Source organism: Mauremys mutica, chromosome 8 (genome assembly GCF_020497125.1).
Source record: "Mauremys mutica isolate MM-2020 ecotype Southern chromosome 8, ASM2049712v1, whole genome shotgun sequence".
In the NCBI taxonomy this organism is placed as follows: Eukaryota; Metazoa; Chordata; order Testudines; family Geoemydidae; genus Mauremys; species Mauremys mutica.
Window position 1 is genome coordinate 24,452,130 of NC_059079.1, and position 12,229 is coordinate 24,464,358.

At 41.2% G+C, this 12,229-nt stretch overlaps 1 protein-coding gene across 4 annotated transcripts in view; it reads right to left on the bottom strand.

Annotated features, from left to right (window-relative positions):
- Positions 1–606: 606 nt before the first annotated feature.
- The window catches only part of USP33 (ubiquitin specific peptidase 33), an 82,886-nt gene continuing 71,263 nt past the window's right edge, over positions 607–12,229 (bottom strand). For 3 of the 4 annotated variants that reach the window (XM_045026370.1, XM_045026368.1, XM_045026371.1), the window contains 4 exons: positions 11,350–11,458; positions 5,460–5,562; positions 4,785–4,853; positions 607–1,839 (listed from right to left, as the gene is read on the bottom strand). In XM_045026370.1, the coding sequence (XP_044882305.1) occupies positions 1,682–1,839; positions 4,785–4,853; positions 5,460–5,562; positions 11,350–11,458 (439 nt within the window). In that variant the 3' untranslated portion in view covers positions 607–1,681. Of the gene's footprint in view, positions 1,840–4,784; positions 4,854–5,459; positions 5,563–11,349; positions 11,459–12,229 lie in introns of those variants that run through there. The other variant, XR_006581472.1, reaches the window with a different exon arrangement.

A 12,229-nucleotide genomic window follows, 5' to 3' on the forward strand; every position in this document is an offset into this window, starting at 1 on the left:
AAAATTCCTTCTCAACCCCAAATATGGCGATCAGTTAGACTCTGAGCACATGGGTAAGACCCACCAGCCAGACACCTGGGAAAGAATTCTCTGTAGTAACTCAGAGCCCTCCCCATCAGCTACTGTAGACATTTGCTGCTAGCAGTCACAGATCATGCCTTGTAGGAAGTCTCATCGTACCATCCCCTCAGTTGTAATAAACCATAAATCCAGTGTTCAGAGAGAGTATTATTATTATTTTATTTTATAAGCTGAGAGAACCTGCTTCAATACAGAGATGCCCCCTCCCCGCCTGCACACTCGTAGTTGTCATTTTCCACTCCACACTCTACATGGGATATTAAACAACTACAACTCAAACTTGATGGGGACCCCATCCTGAAAGAAATCTTTCCTGAACCCCTCTTCCGGCCTTCAAACAACCCACAAGGTGGTCCAATAAAAGATATTACCTCATGTTGTCTCTAAACACTATCTCCTAATACCTAAATGGGGAAAACTTTAAGGAACACTTCTTAAACACGTGAAATCTGTATTGCAATCAAGTTTTAAGTGAAATACAAATAATTATAAAGAATTCAAACACATTTGAATAAATATTTCCAGTTTTTAAAAGGTCATTTTTATTTGAACCAGCCTTGAATAATGTTGATTAGCTGGTAGCTGTATCAGGCAGGAAAAAAAAGAAAAGAAAGAAGATTGAATGCCATTCACATTCCAGTATAAATTATCCAGCAAGATTTTGTAATCTTGCAACATATTTTATCCAACTTCTGACATCACAAATCATGCCAAAAAGTGTAATTATACAATAATTTTTTTCAGAAGGAACTGTTTATGCGTTTAATTAAAAAAAGACTAGACAATTTAATTTCTCAAGTGCGCATCAGTCTCGTGTCCACAATCATTTACATTCCACGCTTCATGCTCTCAAACAAATATCCTAAAGAAGACTAAGATTTTTTTCCATCACTGATACTATTGAAGATATTAGGTAGGTTTATATACAGAAGCTTATTATACGATTTAAACTTTAGTAGGCAATAAGTTACTGACATATGCTGACCAAAACAATATTCCATCCAGACTAATTATATATTTGATACATTCAAATAAGAAAAGCATTTGAAAGTTTTATGCTGTTCATTATTTTATACATTGCAGTGCAAACAAAAAAAAGTGAAACTTAACTTTTCCTGAGTGTTTACTACGTCCCCATGATCCATTTAAAATATGCTCTTTTTATACCTAGTCTTGTCAAAACTGTACAATTAAAGACATGCTGCATTTTGTAAATTTCAGAAAAGACTGATCAGCAATTCATAGCGATATTTAAAAGCATTTTTAAAATCCTTCATCTCAATTTTATAATTCTACAAAGGATAGCATAGGTTTAACATATAGCAAAAATTGTGCTGACTTTTTTTCATTAACCAAATGTTCCAAAATATGTAAGTCACATACCTTCCAAAACATGAAGGGAATAGTCTGTCTGAAAGGTTTCAAAGTAAATTTTTTAACAATCTATATTATAAGTTTCAACTAATTCTTCCGTTACTAACATAATGCCCAATGAGCTGCCCCTTTCTAGGCAAAAATAAAATAAAAACTAAACACCTTTCAGGAATGTGTTTTAGGCAAGTGGAAAGGATTTCTTAAAAATTCATCTTTGTGCTGATGGCTACAGACTACGAGTTTCTAATTCAATCTTGTCCTCTGTTTGAAGCACATCAAGTTCTACTGGAGCAACAGGTGGTCGGAGCATGATCTCTGGTCCGCCCCCATAGATTGACTGGAGAAAATTCCAAGTATCTTCGGAAATCTGTCCAGAATCTGCTCCTGAAAACAATATATTTAATCTTTTTCAAAAGCGTATCTTAAAAAGTTTAGATTATGAGTTAGAGTAAAAAACTCTTGTATGGTTTTAAAAAAAAGATGTTTAAGAGTGGCAGAAAACTTCCCTAAATACTAAACACTCAAATTTAATATCATCCCTTTGAATTTCTGCAATAACACTGTGCATACTATCCAACCGGATGACAGTATTTTGTAAGTGAACTGTCAAGAACATAATGGAGAACAAACTTTCTTACATTTAATACTGATTGATACCAAAACGAACTGGTCACCAGAGAATGTGGCACTTAATTTATCTCAAATGTACAACTAGCATATCAAATCACAAAATAGGTTATAAAATGTGAAGTTTCTATAATGAATCATCTTATTTGATAAATTTGTCCACCAGGCTGATTGCAGACAAGCTTGTGTTCAGCTCCTGGCAATCAATAAAGGATTTTACATCCAACTCCAGCTAACTAAGGCATGGAGTTAAGGGACTCCACAGAGTCCAGTCTGCTCACAGTGGCTGAGACAAAGTACTAAAAGTGAGGACTATAAAGCAGGAAACACGAAGAAATTCTCAGAACCCAAGGAAGAATACACCAATAGGACATTAAAGATGAGAACAACAGAATTACATTGACTTTAATAGGTGTTGGATCAGCAATTATGTGGTGCTGTATTTACCAGAGTTCCTGTCACCTATCTCTCTTTCAACTCAGAGTCAATGCAAGGCAAGTGAGTTTAGTACAAATACTTTTCCAACTCCTATCAAGTTCTATTATGGCTTAGGATAGCTTAAGCTAGAGTGAGAGCTTGGTGACCAATCTACCAGCAGTAAGTGATTTAACACAGTTTCCTTGTTGTATGTTATGGTCAGATGCTTAACATTAGGAACACTGTGCCATGTGTGTATATAGAGTTTAAACAATTAAACCTCTAATATGCCCTGGGTCTAAGTCTCATAGAAACCAAGTAACAGGTTAATGTAAATATTTAACCCACTACTTGTAAACTTTAAAACCAATCTTAGAGGATAATATTATGAAATGTATTAAGATGAATTTTGAAAGAGTACGGTTACTACATTACTCCTGGGGGAATTCTGTGCCACTCTGTGCATGCATATTTCATGTGCTGTGCATATTTTTAATGTTTTTTTTGTTGCAGAAAATAGCTTCTGTTGAAAAGTTGCTGCAGTTCTGCCTTACCACCACCAGAGGACGCTGTGGTACTAGAACAGAGCAGCAGCTCCTGGCCAACCCCAGCTCCATAGGGAAGAGAAAGAGCCTGCCTTCTTCACAGCGCCTATTGGGCCAGGTCAGGAGATGGGGGGGAGACAGACAGTGTAGGCTGCTGGGGGGGTTAGACGTGGGCTAGTGGAGGAGTACAGACTAGGGCAGGGGACTGAATGCGAGTGGAGGTGCAAGGCCACATGAGCAGAAGGGAAGGGGTGCAGAGCTACAGAAGCGAAAGGGGATGGCTGAGCGGGGGCACAAAGACACATTGGGATAGGGGGTGCAGGGACACATGGAAATGAGGAGAGGAGGCTGGCTGAGGGCTGTAATGACACATGGGGACAGGGGATGGGGTGTAGGTTCATACAGGGATGGTGAGTGGGTGGCTGAGTGGGGGTGGAAGGGCACATGCTGACAGGGGCAGATGTGCCTGACTGAATGGGAGAGGCTAGGGGTCAGCATGATGGATGCTCCCTAACAATCCCTCCCCGCCCCCCCACAAAAAACCCATTCCATACTTCTCCCACCCATACGCAACAACCCTTCAAGTTCATACCCAGGCTCCTTCCCAGCAACTACTTTCCTTTCCCTCAGCTCCTCCGTTATCCCCAACTTCCCCAAGCCTTTGCAATGTTTGAGGGGTGCGGGAAATATGGTTCTGTACTGTATTTTAAATGAATTACTCCTCAGAGTTCTGTATTAATATGCCTAGTAAGAATCTATTTGTCAAAAAAAATTTCCTGAATTTTTGTTGTCTGTATTGTTACAGATATACTTGCTGACAGGTATTTTGAAATAAATTACCAAAAATAATTGAAACTGGTGTGATTATATTGTGTTATTTTGAGAAATAAAGTAAGCAAATTTTAAAATATTTGTGCAGAATTTTTAATTTTTTGGCACAGAATTCCCCCATTAGTACTATATGCTATGAATGCAGATGACTTCCTCTGTATGTAATGACCTACCAACAACAGTCCACTAAAGGATCCCAGTTCTCTCATTCAAATCCGCTTCAGAACACTGATTTCAATCAGGCTCACAAAAATTATTAAAATTATTTTTAAAAATTTAATATGATCTTTTTCCTCTAGGTCTCCCAGTGCATTTTTTCCCTATACTTTTCCATTTTCTGCATTTCTCTTGGGCACAGACTGATATTTTTGTCTTGTACAGTGCTGAGTACATACATATTGTGGCTACATTCTTTTAGTTTGAAGAAATTCTTGATTCAAACTGATGGTCCAAATCAGGACAGACTGTTTAAATGGATGTATCTTACATCCAGTAGCTTCAAAGCCGACACCTCCAACCTAGAAGGAAAAGACTCCAAGCTCAAAGCAAATTGAGTGGCACATATCTAATGAAAGACGACAGAGAAAATACTTTCCCCCGCAACAGAAAATTAGTTCTCTACACTATTTTCTATACTCATATCTGTAGTTGGATTTATTTGCAACAGAAACTAGTCCATTAATTTTCTTGGGTAAACTGTTAGGTGGCCTGGCTGCTTGGGGTCACGTGTCTGTTTTTTTCTCCAATTGCCATGCATATATTATCTGAAATTTAGCATGAAGAGTATAAAACCACTAAAACCTATGGTTTATAACAGAAATGCATATAGAACTTCATAGCAGCATGTTTCCCAAGCCATTAACAAAGAATAGGCTACATAAAGAATTTATAATATCAGTAGATACTCACCTTGTTTTAATATAACATTACTACATTTAGTGACTGCAATTTTCGTATTATCAATAGGGCCTGGAGGATCTAGTGTGGAAAAAAAAATGAATAAAAGATTAGGACTCTGAAAATGGAAAGAAAGTAGGTTTTTTTTTGTTTTTGTTTTTAAAACAGCATTGCAGTTGAGTTGCCTCCCATTTGGTCTACTGACTGCTGAATTGTATACTTTGTACGGAGGAAAAGGAAACATGCTTTCAGCAACAGTACTATGATATGAAGACACAAATGGACATTTTTCAAAGAGTAATCATTGCAATAATGAATAAAATCTTCGAGCAGTTTCAAAAGCAAGTTAGCCACAATTGTTATCCTTAAACAATCCCAAAAACAGGTATTATTGAATATTTAAATTGTAGCTTTACAAAAAAGAGATTTGCACCTGAAGATAGCTCTATTAATGACACTAGTATGCTGTGAAATTGACTTCCTGCATAATATTTGGAACTATCAAAGCATGCATTAAATATTTTCTTTACTATTCTGCTCATGATATTCTTTGTTCTATCCTTCTGACAACATTCAGACATATTTCACTTTACTGTTACTACTATTTGATAAGGCAGAGAACATAATGGAAGAGCACAGATTACCTATCTACTGAAGAGAGTTTTACAACCCCAAATAGCTACTTACCACTGTCTTTCCCCTTCACAAATCCTTCCCATTCTCTGAACCACTGCATACTGATGCAGTAAAAAATGGATGGTGATTCTTCTTCTTGGAATGCTCTGTTGAGCTGGAAAAAACAATAAAACAGACAGACAGGCCCATTACCTGCATTGTTATAGTTAGATACAAAATGATTTTTTTCAGTAAACCATGATTTCTATCTAATATCTGATGAGTAGAGCAGCAATATTTGGATTGATACAAAATTATTTAAACGTTCTCAGGGTATCAAAGCAGTAAACACTTGGTAGTCTTGAATCTCAAGAAAATATCTGAAAGTTAAATCCTACATCATTTGAGAGTTTAAAGATTGTAGGTTTCCTTTGAATAAACTAGTACCATAACTAATAACTAAAACTAATGCTCCTGTATTGTATTGCACACCCACATACGCAGTTGCCAGAGATTTTTTCTTTAGTGGCATCCGGAGGGATGACCATATGCTCATGGAGCCCTGTGCTCATGCACCCATACAAGGAGTGCCACTGGCCCTGCGTCCTCTCAGTTCCTTCTTGCCATCAATTCCGACAGAGGGGTAGGAAGGCAGGTCATGGAATGAACATGAACACCACATCTCAAAGAACAACGGTTACAGACGGTTAGTAACTTTTTTCTTGAGTGCTTGCTCATGTCGATTCCATGCTAGGTGACTCCCAAGCACTATCCATAGCGGTGGACTCAGAGTTCATAGACATGCTGCTTGCAACTCTGCTCTTCCGAAACTCTCACTGTCCCGGGCTGCTGGATGATGGCATAGTGGGAGGCAAACGTATAGACCGAAGACCATGTAGCAGCTCTGCAGATTGGTAGCTGCACGAGGTACCTGACGATGCCTGTGCCCTCCTGGAATGGGCAGTCATGACAACCGGGAGTGACACACTCGCCTGTTCATAATAAAATTTGATGCAGGAGGTTATTCAAAATGAGATCCTCTGGTACGATACCAGCAGACCTTGCATCCTGTCCGCCACCTCTATAAAGAGCTGTGTTGACTTGAGGAAGGGTTTTGTTCTGTCGATGTAGAAGGCCAGGGCCTATCTAACAGGAGAAAGAACTATATACAACAAGAAAAGTCTAAACCACTAGGGTAAGAAGCCTTGTGAGAGCCAGAGACCGTTTCAGCAACCGTCACAGGTGGTAAGAAGGAACTGTGAGGTCACAGGTCTGGTGACGCCCCTTATAACAGCGGATGAGCACAAGGCTTGAGGGGGTGCTACAGACAGCTGTACGGATACCACTAAGGGAAATATCTCTGGCAACTGTGCATGTGGGCGCACACACACCTAGCATGGAATTGACATGAGCAAGCACTCGAAGAAGAATTCAAGTTTTATCTATTTGATTTTCCTACAAGTTTACATGGATGCCTAGAGAGATCATAAGTAAGGAAGTTACTATTTAGATTGTTTAAAATTCTTATTTCATGACTGTGTTTGTTTACACCTATTTAACTAAAACAACTAACAACTAGAGGGAAAAAAAATCACTTTGTTAAAGATTCTCCAGCTCAGCCCCTTCAAGAACTCAGAAAGTTCTTATTTCTGGGTCTTCCAAGAAGACTCTGAGGAAAACAGGACAGAGAAGTAGAATACATTTTTTTTAAAACAACCTTTCGATTCTTCTTTCTACATCATAAAAAAAAGATTTTTCCACTCAGCAGGTAAACTCTTTCTGGTTAAGATGCTATCTCCCCTATCTTTCTGGCAGAAGTGATGGTGATCATAGAATCATAGAATATCAGGGTTGGAAGGGACCTCAGGAGATCATCTAGCCCAACCCCCTGCTCAAAGCAGGACCACCTTTTTGATGGAAAGCCATGGGTTCAACCGGCAGACTAGTCAGTCCTTTTAACATTAGACTGAGGTCCCATTGGGGTGGGAGTGGATGTCCGGGTTGTGGGAAGAGGTTTGCTATGCCTTTAAGAAACCTCTTTGTAGTTGGGTGGGAGAAGATTGAGTAGCCTTCTACCCGCTAGTGGAAGGTTATGATCACTGCTAAATTAACCTTCAGTGAGCTAATAGAGAGACCCAATTTCTTTAAGGTCAACATGTAGTCTAGGACCACCGTTGGGGTGGCTAAATTAGGGGTAACACCCTTGGGTTGGCACCAGATCTGGAACCTCTCCCATTTCTGAAGTTAGGTACGACGAGTAGTGCCCTTTCTACTGTGTAATAGCACCTCCTGTATCTCCTCAGAGCAAGATGTTTCTGTGTGCTGGAACCATAAAGGAGCCACGCTTTGAGTTGCAGGACCTGCAGATTGGGGTGGAGGGTGTGACCCTCGTTCTGTGACAGGAGGTAAGGAGTGACTGGTAGTCATCGGTGGACGTAATGCCAGCTGCAACATCTGCCTGGGCCAGGTGGGGGCGATCAGAATGATGTTTGCTTTTTCCCTTTTTATCTTCAAGAGAACTTTCAGCAATAGAGGGAATGGGGGAAAGGCGTAAACAAGGCCATTGTCCCAAGGAAGGAGGAGAGCATCTCCCATGGAGTGTCAACCAATCCCTGCCCTGGAACAGTACTGTGGACACATTTCTTTTTTTGGTGAGTAGCAAGCAAGTCTACTACCGGCATACTTCACTGTCAGAATATGTTGTGCAGAATCAACTCTATTTCCCATTCATGGTCGTGTGGAAATTTGCGTCTGAGACTGTCGACTATTGTGTTGTGTATTCCTGGTAGATAAGCCTTTGATATTAGAACGTTGTGGGAGATGCACCAGTTCCATAGCTTCAGTGCTTCTTCGGACAGGAAACGAGACCTGGCGCCTCCCTGTTGGTTTATGTAGTACATGCAGGCCATGTTGTGCGTTATGACCTTTGTATGCGTGTCCTTGATCAGTGGGAGAAAGTGATCACATGCATTTCTGACCACTCTGAGCTCAAGCAAGCTGATGTGGAGACACATATCTGTCATATGTTGTATTGCCATTGAAATGCGCTCCCCACCCTATAAGGGATACATCGGGGGGAGGGGGGGGGTCAGGAAAAGGAATGGGGAAGACTGAGCAAACAGGATTCCCATACAGACATTTACTGGGTCCTTCCACCAGTCTAAGGATTGCTTGACCCTGGTGGGCATCGATACAAGCTTGCCTATGTTGTCTCCTGTAAACCAAACTGAACCAAAACTGCCACTTCGAGATTGAGGGCTGAGTCAATTGTGGTCCCTATTGCTTTCCCTTGGGGAATCTTGATTTCTTTCTCTGTGGTTCATAAGATCTCTGACAAATATTGAGGTGTGTATTGCAATGACAAGGACTTACACAGTGGCTAACGGCTGTATTTTCTTTTGTAGGCTGGCATGTATATCCCCAGGGAATGAAGGGTCGCATGTGTCTTTTCGGCTTCGTTTCCTCAAAGGGTAGTTCTTCCACAGTGGTTTGGACCTCTTTCAGGAAGCCAGACAACTGCAGCCACAAAGCCCTTCTCATAGCCACAGCCATGGAAACTGAACGAGCCGCTGTGTCTGCCACGTCTAATGTGGACTGTAGAGATATTTTCACCATCAGCTGGTCCTCATTAATTATTGCCATGAATTAGTCTTTGTGGGAGGTCTGAGAGCTGATCGATAAAGAAATTCACATCGTTCTGGTAGTCATATTTGGCCATCATGGCCCAATAATTAGCCACCTGGAACTGAAGAGTGGCTGATGAATACACTTTTCTGAGAAACAGTTCCAAGTGTTTCCCATCTTGGTGGATTTAAACTGGTATTGGAGGCCTCTAGAATTAACCACATCCACAATGATGGAACTGGAGGCGGGTGGGAAAATAAAAATTCGGTGCCCTTTGCCGGCCCATAATACTTGTCTGTCCACTTACATGTCAACAGGCTGAAAGCAGGGGTCTGCCAAATAACTCTGACAGGATCCAGGAGTGCCTCATTAACTGGGAGGGCCACTCTGCTAGAGGTGGAAGAGTGTAGATTGTTTGCCAGTTTGTGGTGAAGTTCAAGTCACTTTGTGCAGCTGGTATTTGCAGGGCTTTTGCCACCCTCTGAGCTAAGCGATTTAAAATCATCTGTCATGGATGGCGGAGGGGGGCACGTCTGCCTCATTAGGTGAGGACAATGGGAGACAAGCTTGAGGCATGTATTCTCTTTCTGCCTCACCTTCAACTTCCTCCTCGTGTTGCTCAGGAGGTTCTGAACCCTTTGACACCACAGCAGAACAGCGGTGCCTCCTTGCCTGTTGGTATGCCACACTAGGGGCCTGGGACACTTGTTGCCTCTGGGCCTGCCAGGAGTCCCAATAGGTCCACTGAGGATAGGGAGCTTGCGGCTGGTACTATGGCTGCCCAAACCATAGAGGTTGAGAGTTGGATGGGCGACACGCCTGGTGTCCATGATGAAATTGGAACGCGTATGGCGGGTAGGCTGATGGTGGGAACCCAAGTCCTCTCGCTCACTATCTGATTCTGATGAGGAGAAAGGTGGTGCGCAGCATGGAGATATCATTGAGTCCAATGCTCTTGGAAAACTTGGCATCAGAGCCCCAATACTGAGTAGGGGCGAGTCTGGTGCATCAGACACTGAGAGATCCGTTGCGCACTGGAAATCAGTCGGTGCAGACGACGGAGGTACTGGTGGTTGTCCGTGCCGAATGGCTTGTACCAACAAAGTTGGAGATGCAGACCTAGTCATATAGTTCATCAGTGCCACGCGCGCTGAGGTCAGTGCCGATGACCATGTAGATGTAGCCTTCGCCACTGCAGATCTTACATGCTTTTCATGCCCCCACATCAAGTACCAGTACTTCTTTGTCCATGCCCATCGGGTCTTTGGGCAGATCGACTTGCTCTGTTGGGTTGGTACCGCACATGCTCTAGATGGCTTCGGCACCGTCAGTACCGATCATTTCCGGCTCAGTCGGGGCTTGCTATGGGGACTCACAGGCCTTTTCTTAGTGGTCTTGAGTGAGTGGCTCGTCTCCTTGGGATCACCTGCCTTCAACATAGAAGGCTGCAGTGATAGCTCTTGCTGGGACTCCTGGGGTTGAAGCCTTAACTCTTTGTCCTTCCTGGATCTAGGTTCTAACTTCTGGCACCAACCACACTTTTGTGAATTGTGCTTTTTCCCCAGGAAGTGAATGCACTGCAAATGTCCATCTGTCATTAGGATGAATTTCTTGCTGCTAAGTCACTTTTTGAAGCCTGGAGAGCCAGGCATACCCTTGTCCAGGGGCGGGTTTGCACCCCTCCCGCCAACCCTTTCTTCTTCTCCCCCCACCCCCACCCCAAATGGCCAACTCAAAACAAACCAGGTACTAAAAGAAAAAGGCTTCAAGGAAAGCTAAAATTTGCAAACCTATAAGGAGTTAATGGATCCATTAATGGAGGATTAGCTCCCTCTCTAGTTAGGAGTGGTTGAGAAAGAACTGAGAAGGAAATGCCTGTGCACGCTGGCTAGCCTCATGACAACTGGGGAGACGAATGTGGGATGGACTGCTATTGAAATTCTCCAACTGGCAGTGTGGGGGTACACACACACAAACCTATAGTGGAGCACCCATAGGGACAACACTACTCAAAGAAGAACTGATTGTTCACATGGTGCTGGCTCTATTCCTTGTTTCCACCTAAGTAGCACTAATTAAAAAAAAATCAGCTAAAAACATAATCAGTGTTTCCTTATTGTTACAGGTCCCACATACGCAATTGCAATAGATACCACAGAGATATTATATTATTGCAAATGAGAGTAGGTGGTTCATGTAAAAAACCTGCTCTATTGAAGTATGAATATCACTATGAAAGAATTTGAGAATCCAGGTCAAAATATTACTTCTGAAGAATCTATAAGATAAGGACAAAAAGACTGGAAACAATCAGAGAATACTGATTACTAATTTTTACCCGAATAAACATTTCCAATTCAGTCTTCCTTCTTTTTTCAGTTTTCTCAGCCTCTATTTGGCAGGTATGACAAACATACAGGTGGTTAACAGCCGGTCCTCCCCCATACCTATAATCATAGTAAATTTCATTATTAGTTTCATGACAAATATTTCATATTTCTCTTCCACATTTCTAATAGCCACGAGAATGCCAGCACCAGATTCTGTTTGCTTTAATGACATGTGGCAAACACACTCAGAAGTATAGGCTGAATTTCTTATTTTTAATGCTATTACCTTGGATAATTCATCTGTAAGTTGGGGCAAAGCACAGCTGCACATATTAATAGGAGCTATTGAAAGCTGTCTATGATACACTCAGGTTCTGGTCACTATGACACATGTAGACTACCATTTATTCTCTACACTACAGTAATATTTACCATAACTGGGGATACTGGCATTTGATCTTTGGAAACAAATATATTTAAGATTCTGCCTCACTAGACCCAGTTTGAATAGTTTATTATTGAAATCTTCTCCTAATAAAGAGAGTTGGCCACAAGTTCCTTCAATGAACTGCACCAAGTTAAAAAAAAAAAAGTATATTTAAAGATTATTTTTATCTTTATTGCTCTGAAACTATCCACTACAAAAATGCAAACAACTCCACCCTCCACTCCTCAACCTCCGAAAGCCTTCATGGCTATACCACAAAAAAGCTAGTAGCAGTTTATTACCTCTAAACCCAACAGTTTTGAATGAAGAAAAAAATTAATACAATTAACAGAAAAAGCTTTAAAAAACAAAATACTTTTGGACATTTCTCCCAGATGAGGATTCAAAAAGCAGCTATTATTAGTCAGTTATTAATTTTATTTGCATTTTTAAATGCACAA